Source organism: Aquarana catesbeiana, linkage group LG01, assembly GCF_042186555.1.
Source record: "Aquarana catesbeiana isolate 2022-GZ linkage group LG01, ASM4218655v1, whole genome shotgun sequence".
NCBI lineage: Eukaryota > Metazoa > Chordata > Amphibia > Anura > Ranidae > Aquarana > Aquarana catesbeiana.
Window position 1 is genome coordinate 607122317 of NC_133324.1, and position 25883 is coordinate 607148199.

Genomic DNA, 25883 nt, shown 5'->3' on the forward strand with positions numbered 1-25883 from the left:
CACAAGTTAAACAGCCCAGAGACATTGCTAGGGGGTGCAAAAATGTAGCATCCTACAAACCACAGGATGGAGGAGGTTCAAGGGGCCAGTAGTTTTTGTGGAGAGGCTCCTCCACAGCTGCATGACCTAACAGGAGCAGGTGCAGCAAAAAAGGAGTGCCTCAAACAAGTAAAGTGAAATACAGTCAGCAGAATACGTTACCAACAACAGACTCCAGGTAGCAGAAAGAGATCTGGGATTAATGCCGTGTACACATGGCCAGACTTTTTGACCAAACTTGTCCGACGGAACAAATCCGTCGAACAATTCGTCCGTGTGTGGGCTTCATCGGACCTTCAGCGGACCTTTTCTGTTGAAAATGTGACGGACTTTAGATTTAGAACATGATTCAAATCTTTCCGACGGACTCGAGTCTGGTCGAATAATCCGTTATGCTAGTCCGACAGACGAAAACCGACGCTAGGGCAGCTACTGACTATGAACTTCCTTATTCTAGTTCGGTCGTACGTCATCACGGTCGAATCCATCGGACTTTGGTGTGATTGTGTGTAGACAAGCCCGATTTGACGGAAGTCCGTCGAAAGTCCGTCAAAGTCTGACGTGATTTGGTCCGTCGAAAGTCCGGTCGTGTGTACATAGCATAAGACAATATTTAGGGGTGGACACCCCTTTTTATCAAGATAAATTGCTACCTTGAACTTGACAAGGGGTTATGCTTTCCTGGTTGTCTATGTCGTATTGTGTTTTATATTATCCATTTCTATACAACCTTAAGTTTGGTAGCGCTCAGGTAAAGTCATTCTGTATAGCCTGCAGGTCCTCTTCTTAGCAATGTGCCTCCGTTTCCACTTTTGATTTTTTTTCTTTGATCCCTCCCATGGGGCTGCAGAATGCACTTCTTATTTTATAGTATCATCAACCTCCTGGTTCTAGCAGGATTTGTAACTCGGGTGTCCAGGGCCACCTTTTACTGTCCCACATCTCATTGGAAGTGTCCATCTCCATGTCCTGATTCCTACTCTGATTCTGACTAAACCCTCTCTCCGGGAGCATTGGCTATAATGCACAAATGTTAGGTGCATTCTGTGTAAGTGATTGGCATTTTTACTTTTGGCAGAAGAAAACCATGGACAGCCTTATGTAGCTGGTGATTAAGACATCTAAGGTGGAAGACCCCTGTACCTGCTTTGGGTTCTTGCAAATCAAAATGCTCTGTCAATGTCTTCAACAGTTTGATGGTTTGCTGCATAGAGTGCATTCTGTATTCCCAAAAAATCAAAATCCTGTGAGCCTCACTGTACCCCTGTGCCTAATGGAAACCACTGCTTAGCTTCATGCGTTTAAACACGTCTCGCAAATGGCAAAGTAGATAAATTTTATGCTGCGCTAAAGCGTGCTACACCATGCAAACCTGTATCATTGACTATCAACTTGTACACCTACAGGGCACATGTACTAATAAATATAAATAATCAAATGAAATGAACAAGTGTGTGTATATATAACAATAACCATATGTGAATAATTATTAATGTGATCCTAAACAACCTGTGTTACTCGTATTGTCCACTGGGGGCATACACAATCCCCCTATAACTAAAAAAGTGCTTCAGTGACAAACAATAAATAAATGAAAAAATGTGACAAACTTGTTGTAAAACCGTGATGATCTTAAAAAATGTGCAAAAAGTACATATGCATAAATAAATTCCAAACAATTGCTTTTGTGTCGTTTTATAACAATCCTGTGAATAGTTCAATCGATAAAACGTATTTAACGTGCTTTGTGCGTGAAATCCAATTATGCTGTTATTGGCATGCTCCAATATCCCTTCGTGCTGCAGATCATGCATTGGTGCAATCCGGTGACCTCCTAGTAATGCGTGCTCACCTTGGAGCGTGTGACTCAGCATTTACGCTTAGTATAAACATGCGTATGAACCACCTCAGGGTTCTATGCCGGTTGCTGGATCCCAGGTACACACTGCAGTATCTCGAGTGTATATGAGAGAAAAACTCGATGGTGTGATATCGTTTTAAAATTTTATTTAAACAACTAAATACAATCCCCAAATGGGATACTCACATGTGCAAGGTGCGTCAGTGCACCACTCTGCGAGGGGCCAGGACGGAACAAGAGGTTGTTTATCTGCCTGGGATTTTGACACATACCATACCTTTACCATATCGGTATCTATACGTCTTATGTAGAGTGGTGCACTGACGCACCTTGCACATGTGAGTACCCCATTTGGGGATTGTATTTTATCGTACATCGTGGGACACAGAGCCTTAGGTAATTCATGGGTTATAGGCCACCTTCAGGTAATGAACACTGGTATACCCAATCCAGGAAGTTCACTCCCTATATAACCCCTCCTCCTTCCAGGAGCACATCAGTTTTTTTGCCAGTGTCTAAGGTGTTGGTCACGAGTGAAGATGTGCTCTGAGGAGCTCCAGGAGGGATCCATGCTGGATTTAAATAGCCTCCATAGACCAGATCCATCCAAAGTGCCACTGAGGCCAAAGTAAATGGTACCTGGGGCCTCGTATCCGAAGCATGTGGTTTTGCCTGTAACGCCTCTCTTTGTAGGGCTGGACCCTGGGACCCAGGGCTTAGGTCTTGCTACATTTCCTAAAGCTTTCCTGGTGGGGTGCTTTTACAGGTCCAAGGGAATGGAACCCCGATATCAAGTCCACCTATGCTTTCTTCCATTAGTGGAAATTCTATGCACATACCTTAATCTGTTGTCTTCACTGTAAAGCTCAGTCAGTTTCTGTGTAGCCGCAGCAGCATATGCAAGGGGATTTTTTTCAGGTAAAGAAATCTGCCAAATGCTTTCTCCCCCCCGAAGTGACCGGAGGGTTAGGGGAACATCAGTGTTGTACCCCCCCCCCCGCCACTGGGGGGGTGCGGAGGGCCCGGTGTTACTACTGTTGTTTTTTTCTTTTGCCTGCTGCTGACAGGGCTCTGCCTCCCCTCCCCCCTCATGTTGGGTCTGTAGACCCGGAAGCCGCTGCGCATGAGCGCGGGAACATTTAAAAAAAATTAAACGGGGACGGGTTTATGGAGGGGGCGGGGCCTAAGCGCTGCGCCATGCAACGTCCACGAGGATGCACGGCAAGCAAAGATAATATAACTGGGACTGTCTCTCCTCGGCTGACGAGGAGGAAACAAGCAGTCTGCACACAGGGGCACAGGAGCTGTGGAGCACTTGAGGGTTGCAAACTGGCATTCCTGATACAGGAAGAACGCTTTTTCCCAGCACTAGCCTTAACTTTATAGCGGCTTTACTGTCATGACTATATTCAGCGATTAAGTGCAATTGTATAGTGCCTCTGTTTTTGTGCTTAGGACTATGCCTGCCAAAAAAGACACCAGAAAGACCAAAAAGGTTTCACCCCCAGGTGCTAGGATCTTGAGTCGCATTTCCACGCTGTCATCCTCGCCTGAATTACCAATTATGGCAAGCCAGGGTGAGCCATTGGAACAAATTGATGGTGCAACTGCTTCTCGCATCTTAGCCCCTGTATATGTGACTGAAGATGTAATTTCCTCCACCCTGCAGGGTCTGGAAGGAAGATTAGTGGCTTTAATCACATCCTCCATTCAAATGGATAGGAAGCGTGCTAGATCCCCCTCCTCCACTTCAGAACCTTTGCAAGGGGAATAGTGGGCACAGGATGAGGTGTTACCCTCAGGTGATTAGGAGGAAAAACAAACCGATGATTCCTCTGCGGAGGAAACAACGGTAGATGAACCTTTTTCAGCCTCACAATCTGAGAAATTGCTGATACTTTATTATTATTATTATTATTATTCAGGATTTATATAGCGCCAACAGTTTACGCAGCGCTTTACAATATAAAAGGGAGACAATACAGTTATAATACAATACAATAGGATTAAGAGGGCCCTGCTCAGAAGAGCTTACAATCTGATAGGGTGGGGCAAGTGGTACAAAAGGTTGTAACTGTGGGGAATGAGCTGGTGGAAGTGGTAGGAGATTAGTTGGAGACATGATAGGCTTTCCTGAAGAGATGAGTTTTCAGGGATTGCCTGAAGGTAGCAAGAGTAGGGGATAGATGGAGGTAGCGAGTTCCAGAGGATGGGAGAGGCTCTGGAGAAATCCTGGAGACGAGCATGGGAGGAAGAGATGAGAGAGCTTGAAAGCAGGAGGTCTTGAGAAGAGCGGAGAGGTCGATTTGGGCGATATTTGGAGACAAGATTAGTGATGTAGCTTGGGGCAGAGTTGTGAATGGCTTTGTATGTTGTGGTTAGAATTTTGAATTTAATTCGCTGGGTGATTGGGAGCCAGTGTAGGGATTGAATTAGAGGGTTGGCAGACACTGAGCGGTTGGTAAGGTGGATAAGTCTGGCAGCAGCATTCATGATAGACTGAAGAGGGGATAGCCTATGGAGCAGTAGGCCAATGAGAAGGGAGTTGCAATAGTCAAGGCGAGAGATAACAAGGGAGTGAATGAGGAGCTTGGTGGTTTAATTTGTTAAAAAAGGGCGAATTTTAGAGATGTTACGGAGGTGAATTCTACAAACTTTTGACAGCGATTGGATTTGAGGTTGAAATGACAAGTCAGAGTCTAGGATTACACCGAGTACCCTGGCGTGAGGGAAGGGACTGATGGTTGCATTGTTGATTTTGATGGAAAAGTCATGGAGGGGGGCACGGGCAGGGGGGAATATTAATAGCTCAGTTTTAGAGAGATTTAGTTTAAGGAAGTGGTGCGACATCCATGCTGATATGTCAGTTAGTAAGTTAGTAATGCGAGAGGAGACTGAAGGAGTGAGGTGAGGAGTAGACAGATAGATTTGGGTGTCATCAGCGTATAAGTGGTATTGGAAGCCGTGGGCAGTTATTAAGTGACCAAGGGAGGAGGTGTAGATAGAGAAGAGAAGGGGTCCAAGAACCGAGCCTTGGGGGACCCCCACAGAAAGGGGCAATGGAGAAGAGGAGACAGAGTTGTAGGTGACACTGAAGGAGCGCTGTGATAAATAGCCAGAGAACCAGGATAGAGCAGAATCTCGGAGGCCAAGGGAATGTAGTTTATTGAGAAGGAGCGGGTGGTCAACAGTATCAAAGGCCGCAGAGAGGTCAAGTAGTAGGAGTATGGAGTACTGGCTGTTGGTTTTAGCAGTTAGTAAATCGTTAGTGAGTTTTAGTAAGGTAGTTTCCGTGGAGTGCTGCGAGCGAAAGCCAGACTGTAAGGGGTCAAGAAGGTTATTTTCATTGAGGTAGGAGCTAAGACGGTTGTAGACTAAGCGTTCTAGAAGTTTAGAGGTGAATGGGAGTAATGAGATGGGTCTTAAGTTGTTCAGGTCGGTAGGGTCCAGTGAGGGCTTTTTAAGAATGGGAGTGATCTGTGCATGATACAATCTTTTACGGAGATGGTTCGTTCCACTTTCATGCTACCCCTAACGGAGTCTCCTGAAAGCTTGGTTTCTTCCTTGGGTTCACTTAAAACCTTCTTAGCCTTTGCATGCGTTTCCTGTCCATGCATTACTAGAACAGCTTATTTTTGCTGAATGGGATCACCTGGATAAGCATTTTCTCCCTCCTAAGAGATTTTCAGTTCTCTATCCCCTGGAGGAGAAATTCACCAAAAAATGGAAAGTGCCAGCAGTTGACGCTGCGATTTCCAGTGTTAATAAAAGCCTAACTTAAGCCTAACTTGTCCTGTAGACAATGCACAAATGCTTAAGGGTCCAACCGATAAGAAGTTGGAATCCCTGTTAAAATCTAAGTTTCCTTGGCTGGTGCCGTTACTCAACCTGCAGTCGCTGCAATAGGCGTCTGTCAATCCCTAAAGGACCAATTTAGACAGGCCCTTAAAGAGGTTCCTGCACAACAGGCCCGGAAATTGGCTGAACTACCAAAAACATTATGCTTTGCCATAGATGCCCTTAAAGATTCTATTCACCAGGCATCCCGCCTTACGCTTATGCTTGTACATATGCGTAGAATCCTGTGGTTAAAAAAATTGGTCAGCCGAAGCACCATTTAAAAACCTAACTGGGTTCCCTTTTCATGGGGAGCCGCTGTTTGGAGATTTGGACAAATATATCCAAACAACTTCTAGTGGGAAAAGTACTCTTTTTGCCAGTCAAAAGAAAGTATAAACGCCCTTCATTTAAATGGGCTCTTTCCCCTGCACCAGGGCCTTCCACCTCTAGGCAGTGGCGACGGCCTCCGCCGTCAGACTCTAGAAAAAAACCTCAGGGTCATACCCAGGCTCAAAAGAAATCCTGAGGTCGGAAACCTGCAAAGCAGTATCCTAAAGCCTCCTCATGAAGAGGCAACTCGCCTCTCCAAGGTGGGGGGAAGACTTCTGCAGTTTTCAGAAGTCTGGCAAGAGGAAATTCAGGACAGATGGGTCATCTTCACGGTAATGCTGGGGTACAAGCTGGAATCTCAGGACTTTCCACAGTCTCGTTTCCTGAGGTCAAGTGTTCCCAGAGAAAAGACAATTTCTGTTTCGGGCACTAGACCGATTAATATCTCAAGGGGTGGTCATACAGATCCCCACAAAAGAGCAAGGTTTGGGGTTTTATTCAAATCTTTATATGGTACCAAAACCAAATGGATATGTCGGACCCATTCTAGATCTAAAAAATCAAAATCAGTTCCTGAAGATCCGCTCCTTTCGCATGGAGATGATCAGGTCAGTAGTTTTTATCCTTCTAGGAGGAGAACTTCTGGCATCTATCGACATCAGGGATGCATATCTGCATGTTCCTATATTTCCCGCTCACCAAAAGTTTCTGCGGTTCGAGTTAGAACAGCAGCATTTCCAGTTTGTAGCCCTGCCCTTCGGGCTAGTCACAGCACCCTGGGTGTTCGCAAAAGTGCTGGCCCCACCTCTAGCCAGGTTAAGGGCACAGGGCATAACAGTTGTAGCGTACCTAGACAATCTATTGCTAATAGACCAGTCGGTTGCTCGTTTGGAGCAAAGCATACGCATTACAACAAGTTACCTGGAAAGTTTGGGTTGGATTTTCGACCTAGAGAAATCTTCCTTAATACCGCTAAAAAGGCTGGGTCTGATCATAGACACAGCCCAGGAAAAGGTGTTCTTGCCTCAGGCAAAGATCAACTCCATAAGAGAGCTGGTGCAGATGGTCAGGTCAAAAGGTCAAAAGGCGATCCCTCCATTCGCCTTTGCATGAGGTTGCTAGGAACCATGGTGGCTTCATTCGAAGCAGTTCCCTATGCCCAATTATATTCAAGACTGTTGCAAACAGTATCCTGTCTGCTTGGAACAAAACGAATTAAGCTTTAGACTTGCCAATGCGGCTGCCCTCAAGGGTGTCCCAAAGCCTCAGTTGGTGGTTACTAACTCAGAATCTGCTGAAAGGAAAATCCTTCAGACAAGTTATCTGGAAAGTAGTAACAGATGCCAGCCTTTAAGGCTGGGGAGCAGTACTAGAAAAGACAACTGTCCAGGGACAGTGGTCAAGAGCCAAAAGAACCTTGCCCATCAATATCCTAGAGATTCGGGCAGTGCGTCTTACTCTAAAGGCCTGGACATTCAGGTTTACGGGATTGTCTGGTCAGGATCCAATCCGACAATGCCACAGCTGTGACCTATATCAATCACTAAGGGGGCACCAAGAGTGTCTCAGGCAGAGAGAGGTGAACCATATTCTAACTTGAGCAGTAAGGAATGTCCCGGATTAATCCTTCAGTTAGGTCACCCCTGAACCCTTGGGACTTAAATTTAGTCCTGTCGGCATTACAGAAACAGCCGTTTAAGTCAATACGAGATATTCCCTTGGTCCTTTTGATGAGGAAATACATTTTTTTTGGTTGCCATATCTTCTGCAAGAAGAGTATCGGAGTTGGCTGCTCTTTCTTGTAAAGAGCCATATTTGATTATTCATAAGGATAAGGTTGTATTACTGCCTCATCCTAACTTCCTACCAAAGGTAGTGTCAGGTTTTCATTTAAACCAGGATGTTGTTCTGCCTTCATTTCTTCCAGAACCTCGCTCTGTGGAAGAAAGGTCACTACCTTCTCTTGTTATGGTGAGAGCAGTCAACGTCTATTTGAAGGTGACTGCTCAGAATCGAAAAATAGATATTTTGTTTGTGTTGCCAGACGGTCCTAAAAGAGGACAGGCAGCGTCGAAATCTACTATTTCCAAGTGGATTCGTCAAGTGATTGTTCAAGCTAATGGTTTGAAAAGGAAAATTCCACCTTTTCATATTAAAGCGTACTTCTTGGGCAGTGCATCACCAAGCCTCCATGGCTCAGATCTGCAAGGCCGCAACTTGGTCTTCATTCCATGCTTTTACCAGATTTTATTAAGTAGATGTAAAAGGTCATGAGGATATCGCCTTTGGGCGCAGTGTACTGCAGGCAGCAGTATAAGTCCTCTAGTCTCTTATTGCCCTACTTTTGTTGTGTCTCCCTCCCTTCAGTTGGCATTGCTATGGGACATCCCACATAGTAACTACTATGGCTCTGTGTCCCGTGATATACGATAATAAAATAGGATTTTTAAAACAGTTTACCTGTAAAATCCTTTTCTTTGAAGTACATCACGGGACACAGAGGTCCCTCCCTTCTTTGGTAAACACGTGTATTGCTTTGCTACAAAACTGAGGTACTCCCAGTAGTGGGAGGGGTTATATAGGGAGTGCTCTTTTTGTCTTAGGGTGTGCCAGTGTCCATCACCTGAAGGTGCCTATAACCCACATAGTAACTACTATGGCTTTGTGTCCCGTGATGTACTTCAAAGAAAAGGATTTTACAGGTAAGCTGTTTTAAAAATCCTATTATTCTGCCAGAGGGTCCTAAGAAAGGACAGGCAGCGTTGAAATCCACTGTTGCTAAGTGGATTCGGCAAGTCATAATTTAAACTTATAATTTAAGGGGTAAGATTCCCCCTTTTCAAGTTAAGGTGCACTCTACCAGGGCGGTTAGTGCTTCTTGGGCAGCGCGTCATCATGCCTCTATCAACCTGGTCTTCAGTGCATACATTCATAAAATTTTATCAGGTGATGTAAGGAGGTATGAGGATATCGCCTTTGGGAGCAGTGTGCTGCAGTCAGCAGTATAGGTCCTCAAGTCTGGGGGTACCCTCCGGGTTGTGTCTCCCTCTCTTCAAGTAGCATTGCTATGGGACATCCCATTAAGTAATTACTTAAGGCTCTGTGTCCCATGATGTACGATAAAGAAAATAAGATTTTTATAACAGCTTACCTGTAAAATCCTTTTCTTGGAGTACATCATGGGACACATAGGCCCCCCCCTCTCTTTTTTTAGATTTAAGTATATTGGTTTGGTACAAAAACTGATGTGCTCCTGGAAGGAGAAGGGGTTATATAGGGAGTGAACTTCCTGGATTGGGTATACCAGTGTCCATCACCTGAAGGTGGCCTGTAACCCATTGAGTAATTACTTAAGGCTCTGTGTCCCATGATGTACTCCAAGAAAAGGATTTTACAGGTAAGCTGTTATAAAAATCCAATTTTTTTAAAATTAAATACATATATTAATTCACAAATTGAATTGAAGCATACGTAAACCCCAAACTTTCTTTGGAGAGTGTATTGTTTTTTTTTTTTTTTTTTTTTTTTTCCGTTTTCTCATCGGTCTCCCATTGTAGAGTTTTCCCCTCGGCTTCCATCCCGTCAACCCCATAGAAGTAAGGGGAGATCTCCTCAGTGACATAAATTCTCTTTTAGCCATTTGTCACTGCAACGAGAGTCCCCATTGGAATATATCCCTCTATACCTGTTAGAGCTGCACGATTCTGGCCAAAATGAGAATCACAATTTTTTTGCTTAGAATAAAAAGATCACGATTCTCTCACGATTCTCGCGATGTAAAATCTTTCACATGATACAAAAAAAAAAAATGGGCTAACTTTACTGGTTAGATTTTGAAAGACCTCTGTGCAAATACAGTGTGACATAAAATATTGCAACAACCACCATTTTATTCTCTAGGGTGTCTACTAAAAAAATATATATGTTTGGGGGTTCTAAGTAATTTTCTAGCTAAAAAAAAAAAAAATTCATTTTAACTTGAAACCAACGAATGTCAGAAAAAGGTTTAGTGTTTAAGTGGTTAAACTTTTTTCACTTACACAGGAAGTCTATTCTATTGACAAATTATTACAATGTTTATACTTAAAGAGGAGGGCCAGTAAAAAAAAAAAAAAAAAAATTAAAAGTCAGCAGCTACAAATACTGCAGCTGCTGACTTTTAATTGGACACTTACCTGTCCCAGGGTCCAGCGATGCTGGGGATCGAAGCCCCGCTCGTCTCCCCCTCCGTTCAGCGGTGCCGGCATTGCAACTGTTGACGCAGGGCTGTGGCTTCACAGCCTGGCACCCACTGCGCATGCGCGAGCGGCGCCGCGCCGTGATTGGCCGCTCAGTCACCTGGGACCTGTAATGGGTCCCAGATGATTGACAGGAGGGAGGGAGCAGAGCTGAGCCCTTCCTGTGCTGAGACGGAAGTGATGTCACCAGCCCAGGCACTGAAAGAGGCAGACTACGAGGGACCCCTAGCAACAGGCATTTAGAGGTGAGTAAAAAAAAAAAAATGTTTTTTTGTATTTTTTTTTTTTTTTTAGGATTTTTCATGTAGTTTTTTTTTTTTTTTTTTTTTTTTTTTTTTTTTTTTGGGTGGAACCCCACTTTAACTGATAAAGAATGTTTTGTTTCTTGGCAGACTGCCCAGTTTTTCTCTTCCTTTCTTTTGATGGCTGTGGCTTCAGAAGAGCAGAGAGAATTCTTTGCATAGAAAGAATTGTGAAACACTTTAGTCAAGATCGCGATAAGGATTCTTGATGATTAATTGTGCAGCTCTAATACCTGTTGACAACTCAATATTTTTTACTTTTTCTCATTTTGACTCCCAGTGACAGTGGGACAGTGTCTTTGGAAATCGCTCCCTGAAGTCGCCAAAAGTAGTACAGAAACTACTTTTGGGAATCAGTGTTGCACCAATTCGGACGGTGCCGGCAATTGCTACCGATTTGACATGTCAAGTTGCATGCCAAATCGATCCAATTTGAACCTAGACAGAGAAATAAAAGCTCAAATGCCTGTAAAAGCAGCTGCTTCTTCCCTTTTTTTTTTTTTTTTTTTTTTTTTTTATGAGCTGTAGTCTGCATGGACACATTGGTTAAAGTGATACTAAAGTCTTGTTGTTTGTTATTTTTAAGGAAAAAAAAATATTTATACTTACCTGCCCTGTGCAGTGGTTTTGCACAGAGCAGCCTGGAGCCTCCTCTTCTCGTGTCCCTCGTCGATGCTCCTGGCCCCTCCCTCCTGTTGAGTGCCCCCACAGCAAACCGCTTGCTGTGGGGGCAGCCAAGCGGAGCCACAGCTCTGTGTGTCTATTCGAACATGAAGCCGCAGTTTGGCCCCACCCTGCCCCCCTCTCTCCTCATTTGATTGAAAGCAGTGGAAGCCAATGGTGCTGCTGTTGTGTCTCAGCCAGTCAGGAGGGAGAGGGGCTGCTGCACACAGAAGATTTTTCATCTTAATGCATAGAATGCATTAAGATAAAAAACCTTCTGTCTTTACAACCACTTTAACATGGAGGGGAGTTTCCAGACAGAAAAAATGGGAGTTCAAAAGTCTGTAGGAGTAGCTTCTTTGCGCTTCTTTGAGATGCAGTGTGCATGAGCCCTTAAAGTGGTTGTAAACCGTTTTACAACCACTTTATACTACAGGCAGGCCTATAATTAGGCTTACATGTAGCTGCACTGGATATCTCCTAAATCTGCACAGTTTAGGAGATATCCCCTGTATCTGCATGTGCCGACGTCATCAGCACATGCGCACTGAAGCAATGGCAAGTACATGCCGTTGCTGCAGTTGTACTGTGCCTTTCCCGGCGGCTCCCGTGCGCACAATGTCATCGCGGCTCCGGCCAATCACAGCGGCGGAGCTGCGATATCCGGGAATAACTCCCCAGGGAGATGCCAGCCGCTGCGGGGGCTTCGATCTCAGGTAAGTAATTCATAATGAGCTAGTATGCTATGCATACTAGCTCACTATGCCTTTTTGTCTTGCAAGTTTTTTTTGTTTTTGTTTCAATGGGGTTTAAAACCACTTTAATATTGCTGCTGTTTCTCCTTGACGTTGGTTGGCAGTTCCTAGCTATCAGTTGTTACTTTTTGCATCTATTTTGCTTCATTTTTTTTTTTTTTTTTTAATTTTGTTACTTTTTTCATGTTTTGGATTATATAGAAGATAAAATCATGAAAGACAATAGCACTAAACAAAAGCCTTGTCTTGCCTAAAAAATTATGTATGTATTAGGCCTCATGCACACTGGACATTAAACTAACGTTATAAAAATGTCAGTAACGTTTTTGCAATATCGTTTTTAGAGCTGAAAAACATCTCTCAGAACCCACTAGTTTGGGTTTTTTTTACTGCTCAAAAATGTTACTGCCCAAAACTGCTGATAACAATCTATGTGTGCATGGACACATAGGATAACACGATGGAGAGTTTAATGACTAGAAAAAAACAGCTGCTGTAAAAACGTCCAGTGTGCATGAGGCCTTAATGGGCTGATCATAAATGATGACATGATGGTGAATAAACAAGCCCATAGCATAATTGTAAAAATTGCTCTGATCTCTAGTGGGTGTATGGGTGTGAGAAGTAGTTATAGAATAAAAGCTTTCTTAGTTTATTTTTATGTACAGGTGGTTATGTATCCAAATGATCCACCAAGAAATAAGAAAACACAAATTCTTCTACCATGATGATGTACACATTTTCTCAAACTATTCTTCTGTTGCAGATCAATAGAGGAACTTACTCCAGTACATGTAGCTGCCTCCTGGGGTTGTTGTAAGGCACTGATATTCTTGCTTCGAAAAGGCGGTGACACCAATATTCAAGATCAGGTGTGCCTTCAAATCAATAATTTCCAATTCAGTTACAAAGTTTTTTTTCTTTGTTTTGATAATGATTTCATGTCATAGGATGGGAATACAGCACTTGATTTAGCTCTGATGGAAAAGAACAGGAGATGTGTTGTTGCGCTTCAGGAATATGATGAAAGAAATGAAGAGATCTGTCCTAAACGAATAAATGGTAAATTGTGTTAAGTGACTTTTTTTTTTTTCCTGTTACTTGGACTAGGGCAAATATCAGGCTGCTTCTAGGCATTTGATAAAAAAATATTTGTATTTTTTTTTTGTACTTCTCTACTCTTTTTTAAAAAAAAAAAAAAAAAAAAAAAAGTATATTTTAGGAGCGCCTTGATAACATCTTTGAATGTCAAAACTAATATAATGGCAAGTTTATTTCTAGGTTCTTTATCAAGACTACATACCTTAATCGATAACGATCTGAAAGCATCTCACTGTAAAAAATATTTGGTAAAGGTAGTACTGATAGTCACGATGTAATGCTGAAACAACTGGAAAAACAAGAGTACAGAAAACCATTTTGTGTACAGAGGACAAAATTTATTACTGAAACATTACTTCAGCTGTGGAAGGCTTTATGTGATTCTCTCAAATCCTTGCCGGGTAAGGTGGTTCCTAAGGGGCAGCCACCATAACTCCTAGGCTTAGGGGAACTATTTTGTCTTTTAATGATGCAATACCTGCTAACATAAAGATGGAAGAGCAGCCTGTAGCTTCCATCAGTGCTGCCAGTTTAAGGTCCCTGAGAGGCCCTAGGACATGGGTGCTCAACCTGTGGCCCTTTAGCTGTCACAGAACTAAAAGTTCCATCATTGCCTCTGCCTTTTGAAGTCATGCTTGTAACTCAGACTTGCAGTTCCTCAACAGTTTGAGGGCCACAGGTTAAGCACCCATGCCTTAGGACTACTAAAACCTTTTTCATACGCCCTGTGCGTTGACTGGAAAACTCCTACTAAACAGTTTTACACCTCCCAGATCCAGTTTTAATCCAGATCCAGTTTTAATCCATACTAATTCTCTATTTGTGGGTGGTGCGATCAGAGTTCATGCCAACAGCCCTGAACTACTGTGTTGATGTGTGTCTCCCGTCTGTTTATATATTAAAGAGATATATATATATATATTTTTTTTAATTTCCACAAACATATTCTACATACCTGCTCTGTGCAGTGGTTTTGCACAGAGCAGCCCTCCTGGCTACCCTCCCCCACCTGGAGGAAAGCGGCTTGCCCTGGGGGCACTGCAGCATGCTTGCTCTCAAGCTGCTGCTCTATGCGCCCATAAGACACACACAGCTGTGGCTCGGCCCCACCCCCTGCTCTCTCCTCATTGGCTGTAATGGACCACAGTGGGAGCCAATGGGCTCCTGCTGCTGTCTCAACCAATGAGGAGAAAGAGTTCCCATACAGCCGAGGCTATGGTGAACAGGGCTGCATTGGAGGGGAATCAGGTAAGGATTGAGGGGGCTTGGGGGGGGGGGGGGTCGCTGCAGTCTCTAGAACCACTTTAATAGAGGGAGGGCATTGCTTAAATGCTGGTGAGCAAGCATGTAAAAAGGGTGAAGTCTCTTGGGCACAGTCATCAAGGATGTTACTGGGAATAAGAGGAGTACTCTATCCCAGAAGAAAAAAACCTAGACCTCAAGCTGGGAACAATCACCCGCTAAAGCCAAAAAGAGAGCCTTTATCATTACTCCTAGGCTTCAACTTCTAAGGCTAAACCCAGGCCAGGAGCCCAGTTTTACTGCAAACCCTGGGCCCCTAAATCCCCCAGCACACCTCCAGTGATGGGCTATTGTAGAGGCTGGAGACTTCACGGCTTTCTTGCATATACTCACTTCTCACCTGCTCTCAAGACACTGTCTTTGCTTTCCCTGTTAAAGTTTGACTATTACCATTCTTGCTGTCTGGGAATTATTTATTACATCTGCACTCTGGAAAATGCATTCAAATTACACACTGGCTCCCTTGCAACTCCAATGTCACTTTGATGTTTGCTGCTCTTTCAGCTTGTATTATGTCACTAAAGAAAGAGTGTTGGGAATCACAAAATCCTTAATGCACTAATGTCTGTCTCTTCAGATCATCGAGTAGCCTGACACTTTCTCCAGTAGCAACATCCATTGGCAAGTCTCAAATGTATAGTCATATACCATGTTCTGTTGTCTCTAATGGGAGGAGACCACCATGGCTTACTACGCCACAGGAAACATACATTGATTTTATGAACTACAGACACTACCTAATGAGCTAAAAGAGTATCTCAGTTTAAATGTCTTTTGGTGATTTTGTGATGGGTGAGAGTACTGACAAGCAAGTACCTTGGAAGGGTGACATGGGGTAGTGAGCCTTTTCTCTTTGCTTCCTTTTTTATGGTCTTTATATGAATACATCTGTATGCCGCAGTTTAGAAGTTGATGTGTAGCCCGTGGTGGCTATGCTACTGATTACACACAAGGTTTCCATGTTGGCTCTAAATGAGTCATTCACGCACAGAATGACCTTGGCCAGTCCTTCATAAATTCCCGAATGACTGGGTAAGGTCATTCTATGCATGCTCCTCCTTTATAAATAAATAATTCAAGGCCAAAATGTATACATCAATAGTGTGTGTTACACATCTATAATATTTACATGTCAGCCTTGAACAGGGGTGGTAGCCAAAAGGGTAAATTTTATGTTTTACACATGTAGACATTACACAGATGTTGCATATGTACAGCATATTCATAACTGATTATGCAGGATGTTGTTTCCAGCAAGATCCTGGGTAAATACATACTGCCATGTGAATGAGGCATTGCTTTCGCTTTTTTACACACTGAAAATTGATGGTAAGAGCAGCAAGGGGAGAAGATCACAACATGCTGTATACGCGCTGTGTATTTTGATTACTTTTGGGCGTATGTAGCATACCAAAGGTCTGCAACCCATGAATCTACAGATTGCAGGTGGTAAGCAGTTAAAGATGCACTATTTTACTTTAGTCCTGTTAAAATGAACCACTTGCCTACTGAACACTTCACCCTCTTCCTAACCAGGCAAATTTTCAGCTGTCACATTCTTTTGTTTCTAATATAAATTTCGCAAATAAGTAATTTTTCTTCATAAATTTAGCCCAAGATTTATACTGCTACATATCTTTGTTAAAAATAACCCAAATCAATGTATAATATTAAGACCCTTTTCACACTATAAAAACGTTTTTACAGGTGTTTTAGCTTTAAAAATAGCACCTGTAAAGCACCTGTGAACTGCCTCCCATGCCTCCCCAGTGTGAAAGCCCGAGTGCTTTCACACTGGGGCATGCTCTTGCAGGACAGAAAAAAAAGTCCTGCAAGTAGCCTCTTTGGGGCGGTGCAGGAGCAGTGTATACACCATTCCTAAACCGCCTCTGCCAATAAAATCAAAGGGCAGCACTGCAAAGTGATTCGGCAGTTGTGTTTTTCGGACGCTTTTAACCCCTTGTTAATCCCTTCTTTGAGGTTAAAAGTGCCCCACGCCCACACAGCACTGGTAAAGCGCCGCTAAAATGAGCTAGCGCGGGGCGGTCTTCAGTGTGAAAGGGATCTTGGTCTGTGCGAAAGTTAGTCTACAAGGTATACTACAGTGGGGACGGAAAGTATTCAGACCCCCTTAAATTTTTCACTCTTTGTTATATTGCACCCATTTGCTAAAATCATTTAAGTTCATTTTTTTCCTCATTAATGTACACACAGCACCCCATATTGACAGAAAAACACAGAATTGTTTACATTTTTGCAGATTTATTAAAAAAGAAAAACTGAAATATCACATGGTCCTACGTATTCAGACCCTTTGCTCTGACACTCATATATTTAACTCAGGTGCTGTCCATTTCTTCTGATCATCCTTGGGATGGTTCTACACCTTCATTTGAGTCCAGCTGTGTTTGATTATACTGATTGGACTTGATTAGGAAAGCCACACACCTGTCTATATAAGACCTTACAGCTCACAGTGCATGTCAGAGCAAATAAGAATCAGGAGGTCAAAGGAACTGCCTGAAGAGCTCAGAGACAGAATTGTGGCAAGGCACAGATCTGGCCAAGGTTACAAAAAAAATTTCTGCTGCACTTAAGGTTCCTAAGAGCACAGTGGCCTCCATAATCCTTAAATGGAAGACGTTTGGGACGACCAGAACCTTTCCTAGAGCTGGCCGTCCGGCCAAACTGAGCTATCGGGGAAGAAGAGCCTTGGTGAGAGAGGTAAAGAAGAACCCAAAGATCACTGTGGCTTAGCTCCAGAGATGCAGTCGGCAGATGGGAGAAAGTTGTAGAAAGTCAACCATCACTGCAGCCCTCCACCAGTCGGGGCTTTATGGCAGAGTGGCCCGACGGAAGCCTCTCCTCAGTGCAAGACACATGAAAGCCTGCACAAAGTTAGCTAAAAAACACCTGAAGGACTCCAAGATGGTGAGAAATAAGATTCTCTGGTCTGATGAGACCAAGATAGAACTTTTTGGCCTTAATTCTAAGCGGTACGTGTGGAGAAAACCCAGGCACTGCTCATCACCTGTCCAATACAATCCCAACAGTGAAGCATGGTGGTGGTAGCATCATGCTGTGGGGGTATTTTTCCAGCTGCAGGGACAGGACGACTGGTTGCAATCGAGGGAAAGATGAATGCGGCCAAGTACAGGGATATCCTGGATGAAAACCTTCAGAGTGCTCAGGACCTCAAACTGGGCCGAAGGTTTACCTTCCAACAAGAAAATGACCCTAAGCACACAGCTAAAATAACGAAGGAGTGGCTTCACAACAACTCCCTGACTGTTCTTGAATGGCTCAGCCAGAGCCCTAACTTAAACCCAATTGAGCATCTCTGGAGAGACCTAAAAATGGCTGTCCAACAACGTTTACCATTCAACCTGACAGAACTGGAGAGGATCTGCAAGGAGGAATGGCAGAAGACCCCCAAATCCAGGTGTGAAAAACTTGTTGCATCTATCCCAAAAAGACTCATGGCTGTATTAGATCAAAAGGGTGCTTCTACTAAATACTGAGCAAAGAGTCTGAATACTTAGGACCATGTGATATTTCAGTTTTTCTTTTTTAATAAATCCTGTAAAAATGTCAACAATTCTGTGTTTTCCTGTCAATATGGGGTGCTGTGTGTATATTAATGAGGGAAAAAAATGAACTTAAATGATTTTAGCAAATGGCTGCAATATAACAGAGTGAAAAATTTAAGGGGGTCTGAATACTTTCCGTACCCACTGTATGTATCATTGAAACTTGATCAATCCTAATGTACTGTCTATCTCAATTCTTGAGGCCTTGAAATGTTAGGACAGTACAAATACCCCTATATGACCGCTTTTGAGAAAGTAGACCATTCAAGAAGGAGGCATTGTGGGTGTTTTGAAGTTTTGTAGTTTTTTTTCCCACAATTCTTTGGAAAATGAAGAGGTGTGTGTGTGTGTGTGTGTGTAATAAAAATATATATATATATATAGATAGATAGATATATCTCTATCTATCTATATCTAATATATACATCACATTTTGCTACTTGTCCTGAGTATGATGCCATGTGTGAGACTTTTCCACAGCCTGGCCACACTCAGAGGCCCCACATCCAAGTAGAACCTTCAGGCTTTCTAGAGGCATAAATTACACATTTAATTTCCTAACTACCTAGCGCAATATTGAAGGCCCTGGAGCATCAGGGCAGTGGAAATGCCCCCAAAATGACCCCATTTTGGAAAGCGGACATCCCAAGGTATATTCTATGGGCCTTTTGAACATGTTATTTGTTTCCACAAGTTTTTGGAAAATGTGGAAATTAAGTTTTTTTTTTATTTTTTTTTTTTTATACAAAGTTGTTGATGTATAAAATATTTCTAACTCATAGCATGTACGTACCAAGAATTACACCCCAAAATACATTCTACTGAGCAAAGGATAAAAAAAAACAAAAAACTGTGGTTTTAGTAGTGCAGTTGTCCAAAGAGGAGAGCATTGGTCCAGGCAGCAGGCAGGGACATAGACAGCGAAAGGAATCCATTGGTCCAGGCAGCAGGCAAGAATACTGTCTATTGTCAGTACAGGCAGAAATATTGTCAGCACAGCCAAAGCATTGGTCCAGGAAGAGATGTGGGCAGCAACAGCCAAAATAATTGTCCAGGCAGCAACATGGTCAGCACAGCCAAAGTATTGGTCCTGGCAGTATGCAGAAACATAGTCCGTAAACAGGCCAGAGTTGGTACAGGTAGCAGGCAGAGGTGTGGCCTGTTCAGGCAGCAGGCAGAGACATGATCAATTAACAGACCAGGGTCAGTCGGCAGCAGGCAGAAATATCATCCTTAGGGCCTCGGTCAGGTAAGACCTGGGCACAGGGGTAGAGGCTTCTTCCCACCCAAATCTTTCAAGTCTACGGTCTCCAGACCCTAATCCAGGAATTGCAAAACCCGGAAATAACCAAGAACTTTTTTGACATTTTCCACATTTTCTCATGTTACAACCAAAAACGTAAATGTATTTTATTGGGATTTTATGTGATAGACCAACACAAAGTGGCACATGATTGTGAAGTGGAAGGAAAATGATAAATGGTTTTTAAACTTTTTTACAAATAAATATGTGAAAAGTGTGGCATGCATTTGTTCAGCCCCCTTTACTCTGATACCCCTAACTAAAATCTAGTGGAACCAATTGCCGTCGTAAGTCACCTAATTAGTAAGAGTCCACCTGTGTGTAATTTAAACTCTGTATAAATACAGTTCTGTGAAGCCCTCAGAGGTTTGTTAAAGAACCTTAGTTAACAAACAGCATCATGAAGGCCATGGAACACACCAGAACAAGTCAGGGGTAAAGGGAGAATCTGTCCACAGGAACAGTGGCAAGAAGAAAGCCATAAGAAGTTCAGTTTGCGAGAATCCATGTGGGGTGCACAGCAAACGTGGAAGAAGGTGCTCTGGTCAGATGAGACCAAAATTGAAATTTTTGGCCTAAAAGGAAAATGCTATGTGTGTGTACACACAAACCAAATGGGCACAGATATTTAAAAAAAATGTCAACTCCAATTCAGCAGGGAGATTGTTCATGGATCCCATGCTGAATGGAGCGGTATGGCGCTATGTGAAAGGGCCCTAAGAACATTCGATTTTGGCACATTCACACAGAACAAATTTACATGCAGTTTCAATGGATGAACAGCTATGCAAATGACGATTGCACCAAACATGTAACAGGGTGAATCTCCTTACTGGGGGCACTGACGGCAATAAAAACTGACAAGCATTCTAATCTCTCTCCACTCTATCCATAACTAAAAAAGGTTTTGCCTTTAGTTATACTTTTAAGGTAAAAAAACATTTTTTGAATAACTTACACTGTATGCAAAGGAAACCAATGTAACATGTTTTTAAATTACCAATGGTTAACAATAGTTTGAGTCTTTTTGTATTTATTTGTATTTGTCAGACAAATGTGTTGATATGTAAGCCACATAACTGTATCTTTTTTTTTTTTTTCCCCCAGATTATTACAAGAATAATTCTTGCGACTCTGATGAAATTCCAGAGATGAGTAGTATTACCCTCCTCCTTGAATCGGCCTATGAAGTGGCGCCATGTAGCAGCACCAAAATCTCTCCTTTCATATCTGCCCCCAAAACTGTAAGCACAGAAAGGGGTGCAGATTATGCTCTATTATCAAGTCAATTAGAATTGTTAGGCATTGATTCAAAGGGTAGATCAGAAAAACATAAACATAAATTTGCTGGTATGGAATATGCTGATTTGCAGCTGAGAGACAAAATAACCAGTAGTACCAGTGAGTTAAAGGCAAATAATTCTGAATCCAAATGTGCTATTTTGACCATGAAAAATTGGCAATGCAAAAAAGACTGTTCTAATCACTTAAATCCAGATATCGCTGTTGAAAATGATTTTGCAAAAGTTGCTGATTCCAAGAAGGGAAATTCTGGGGAAAGTAATAACTCTGGAAACCAAGCAGAAGTAATACTAATTGAAAGTTTAAACTCCAGCTCTCAGGAAAATTTGGGAGTTAATAGAATTGGGAAGATATATGCCAATTCACGGTTGAACCATTCAAGAAAGTTCACAGAATCGCAGTTTATATTGGAAGGATGGGAAGGATTAGATGTGACTTCTCCAGATCATGTTTACACTTACAGCAGGGGCCATAGTGAAAGTGACATGGAAGAGACTTTGGTGATACCAAGAAGGAATGAAATGACTGAAGATGAAGGCTTAGTAGGCCAGGACATTAGTTCAAGCAGCAAATATACCAGCTGTTTAAGTGATGGTTTCTCAACTATTATGAAGCATTCGGCCATTGGTGAAAAAGATTTGCATTCAGATGTCAATTGCAAGTCATTGCTGGATTCAAACCGCAATCAGTTGAATGTAGAGGATTTAGTGCCAGTGCAAGAAAGGGCAGAAGATACGAATATTGAAGACTTAACAAGCACTTGTGCCCAAACGTTTAATTGCAGATCTCTTGATTTACCTGGTCAAAATGAGATGTCAGATGGTCATGAAAGCGAAATGGCCAGAACTAAAGAGCTACTGTGCACTTCACAATCTCCCACTTTACCTGTTGGTGTCACTAATGAAAGTTGCAGCCAAGATTTAAGAACTAGGTTAAAGAATTTATTACTTTCCACTAAGGGCTGTGGATTAGACTTGGAAAAACAGGGTAATCAGCCTTCACCTAGTTGTTTAAGGCACACAGGTGAATCCTCTTGTTCCAACACTGGTCCTATAATTAGTGAAACAAACTCGCCTATTGGCCAGAACTTGAAAGAGAAAAGTTCAACATGCTTGAATATATCTGTAGACACACTGTTAATAGAATCAGCTGATTCTGAAATTAAAGGAGAATCCGATTCCGAAATATGCGACTTAAAGAAAATGTTGTTGGCAACTAAGGTTATTCATCCGATATCCCCCATCCCGAGTGAGGAACAAAGTCCACGCTTCTTTACTGACCGTACAAGAAGCAGACTTCTGTCTTCCAAATCTCGCCACATAAATTCCTCTCTTTTTGATGAGTCTTTGGAAATGCCTCAAAGAAGCAGGAGACTAAGGAGCCCAGACAAAATGACCGGGTCCCCGGTGCCATCATTTGAAGTTAAAAAGATCGTCAGCCACACCGACTCGTGTCAGAGTGAACCCACTTTAGAGACTTGTGTAGCACAGAATAATGGCTGCTTAGTTCAAACGCCTAAACATTCCGGGGGTAATGCTTCTGAATCTGAAACCACTGTCAGCATTAGCAATTTTCTCACAGATGACTTGTCATCTTCAGAAACTGAAGTAAAGTCTATTGTGCAAATAAAGAAAACCTCTACTGATCCTTATATTGAAAGCATGATATCTGAAAGTATGTGGCTTACAGAAGATGCAAGCACTGAAAGCAGTGGGGAAGCTTACAATAAATTGACAGAGCTGGGCTCTGACAAGCTAGGTGGAGCTTTGTCTGCAGTGTTACAGACTGGGTCATGCTTTCATAGTACATTAATTGAAGAGACCGCTGGAAATTCTAAAGGTCCACGTTACAGCTTTAGTAGACTTTCTTGTGTACCAATAGCTGATGAAACGGGGATAAAGCTGGCTACTATACCTGACTCTATTATAGAGCAAGCACAGTTATCACCAGGTGGTCGTCCAGTGAATGTAGCTCATTTTGAACCAGTAGAGTATCTATATATGGACAATGAAAAAGGGCATGCTCTTGTTGAAAGACACATACCATGCACTGATCAGTCTATTGGCAAAATCTCAGACTCTTCAGATAATACCATTATATATGACTGGAGAAATCATAGCAGCTGCAAGCAAAAAAGTAACAAGGGCTCACCAGCATCTACTACTCCCAGTCGGGTAGCAGTGAAACTCTACAGATTGTCCAATGATGAAATAGCCAGACGTCTGAGACGACTGGGAGAGGATCCTGGAGAAGTTAACAGCAAGACGAGGAAGGTTTGCATCTTGCTATTAGACAAACGTTTAAAGGAACAAGCAACAAGTGGCCCAGTAGGTGAGACTGTTTATTTTTTTTTTATTTTTTTTTTTTCCAAAGTATTTTATTGAAGATTTTAAAGTCTTTACAGCAGTCGTAATACATTGAACATTGAACAGAAATTATGAAATTGTCAAACTATAAAGTTTTACTATAACAAGTCCCAGCCAGTATTGATAATCACTTCCATACTTGACTAGTTAGAAAAGGGGGTATTAACCCAACTTATATCCTCAATTGGGTCTTAATTGCCCTTTAACTGACACTCCATTGGAAGTATATTCTACTTTCATCGAGAGAACCTGTCTGTACAGGACTTGAGGAGTGAGATTTGAGTAAATACTCTGTTGGAGGTGTGTTGTATTTATCACTTACACTTGTATATGGGTCTGATTAGTAAGCGTTCAGAGTAGTTTCGTGTATATCTGGAGTGCGTCCTATATGTTGGGTATTTAATTGTTGTGTGAAGTGGGTGAACTATGTGCTTGTGTGGGTGTCTATATGGAGGGCGTAGGAAAAGGGGAGGAGAGGAGGGGGTGTGGGAAGCTGGGCAGAGGGAAAGGTGAAGGAAAGGAGGGGGAGGGAGGAAAAACCAGGGGGGTAGGAAGGGAGGTCTCTGACTTACCTTTGTGGATGGTATTTGGCCTTGGTAGTATAAAGGAGCTTGAGTAAGTTTCAGAGGGGTAGGTCCTCAATGGAGAGAAACTTAATGGTAAGGATATTTAGGTTATAAGCAGGTTATGGCCTCCGGTATACATGTCCTTTATGTGTGAGAATTTAATATATCCTTGTATTCAGGTAAAGCCTGGTAATGTGTCCAACAGGCCCACTTACGACTGAATTTTGTCGGCGTGTCTCTCGCGATATGTATTCGTTTTTCCATTTCTGCTACTCTGTGTATTCTGACGAACCATTCTTTGAGAGTGGGTATCTTTTTTGAGTTCCAATGTACGGGGATGCATTGTGTTACTGCGTTAATCATGTGCATCATTAGTGATTTATGATAAGTATTGTGTGGTAGGGAGGAAAGGTGTAGAAGAAATTGGGCTGGGGTGAATTCTGGATTATAGGTGGTAATTTGCACAATTATGCGGCGGACCTCTGACCAAAAGGCTTGTAGGGAGGTGCAAGTCCACCAAATGTGAAGAAGGGTACCCCTTTCTTGATGGCACCTCCAGCATGTTTCGGATATGTCGGCTTTAAATTTGTGTAACAGTACTGGGGTATGGTACCATCTCGCCTGAATTTTGAACCCATTCTCCTGAGTAGAGACATTAGTTGAGCCCTTGTGTATGTTTAAGAATATTTGTTCCCAGCTCTCTTCCGAGAGTTGGATGGATAAGTCAGCTTCCCACTTCCTGCAGGGCTGGCTGTCATTTGCTTTAAGGTCAGCAAAGAGGAAGTTGTGTATGAGGGAGATAAGATGTGCTTGTGGTGTTGATTTGGTACATCATATTTCGTATGGTGTAAGCTGTCTGGAACATTGATCCTTTTTGTCTAAGATTTTGAGGTAATGGGCTATCATTATGTATGTCCATGGAGGGATAGGTGTCTTTTCGAAACAGGCTGCAATTTGTGCTGCGGAGAGTGGTTTGCCCTGTTGGTAGAATTGGTGTGCTCTGATTTGTCCCTGTGGTAAGTTGTCAGAGAGAAATTGGTGATGCATGCCTGGCGGGAAGTCAGGATTCAACTTTATCAGTCAGTGGACTGGGGGTGGTGGAGATGGAGGTGTTTTTGCACGTCTGGTGAAAACAGCGTAAGGTGGGGCCTATCGTCGGATGTGCTTGAATGTCTGGTGGGATTTGGTTTGGGGAAATCCAAGGGAGTGAATTCAGGGATAATTTCGTGAAGGAAGCTTCTAAAGAGACCCAATCTTTCTGTTGGGTGTGGACATTCCAATCCACTATCCTGGCTAGGTGGGTGGCGGTATGGTAGTGAAAGATGTTCGGAAGGCCTATGCCTCCTAGATTTTTCGGACGAGTGAGCAGGTCGTGACTGATTCTATGTCTGTGTTTTCCCCATAGGAAATTGGAGCATATCTGCTTGTATGTTTTAAAGAAAGAGGGGGGGATCTGTATCAGGATCGTCTGTAAGAGGTATAGGATTCTTGGAAGAGCATTCATCTTCAGTATAGCCGCTCTGCCGAACCAAGAAAATGTCAGTTTGTTCCATGTTTTGAGGTCTGAAGTTAGTCTATTTAAGAGGGGGAGGACATTTTTGGTATATAAGTCTGAGAGTTTGGATGGAATCTGAATGCCTAGGTATGTTATCGAGACTTGTTTCCATTGGACAGGGAAATTATCTTTACAATGGTTCACTTGACTTTGGGGTAAAGATATGTTAAGAGCAAAAGATTTAGTGAAGTTAATCTTCAAATTAGAAAGGGTCTGGAAATGATTAAATTCAGATAATAATATTGGTAAAGTAGTTAACGGTTGTGTGAGGAACAATAGTATGTCATCTGCGTATGCAGCATATTTGTATTCCTTCTCTGTTGATTTAATTCCCTTTATGTCTGGGTTAAGTTTGAGTTTGCGGAGGAAGGGTTCCAGGGTAAGTACAAAAAGAACAGGTGACAGAGGGCCACCCTGTCTCCTTCCGTTGCGGGAAGGCGTCTGACAGAGTACCGTTGACCCTCACTTTAGCAGAGGGACTGCCATATAACGACAGAATGAGCCCAATCATATGAGGTCCAGGTCCTATTGCTCGTAAAACTGCCGTCATGTAATCCCAGGATACTCTGTAAAACGCCTTCTCCGCGTCTAGTGACAGGAAGAAACCATTTTGCTTAGTTTGGGTTATCAGCTAGTGTAGATTGATTGCTTTGCTAGTGTTGTCCCTGGCTTCACGACCAGGGATAAAACCTGCTTGATCGTGGGAGATGATGGAGGGTAGGAGGGTTAGTAGTCTGTTGGCTAGTATTTTGGAAAATATTTTTTATGTC

General features: G+C 42.6%; 1 protein-coding gene across 2 annotated transcripts in view; it reads left to right on the forward strand.

Annotated features, from left to right (window-relative positions):
- The window catches only part of ANKLE1 (ankyrin repeat and LEM domain containing 1), an 89081-nt gene that overhangs the window by 27637 nt on the left and 35561 nt on the right, over nt 1-25883 (forward strand). Inside the window, exons 3-5 of one of the 2 annotated variants that reach the window (XM_073599287.1) lie at nt 12795-12900; nt 12979-13090; nt 20432-22957. In XM_073599287.1, coding sequence (XP_073455388.1) covers nt 12795-12900; nt 12979-13090; nt 20432-22957 — 2744 coding nt within the window. Of the gene's footprint in view, nt 1-12794; nt 12901-12978; nt 13091-20431; nt 22958-25883 lie in introns of those variants that run through there. The other variant, XM_073599295.1, reaches the window with a different exon arrangement.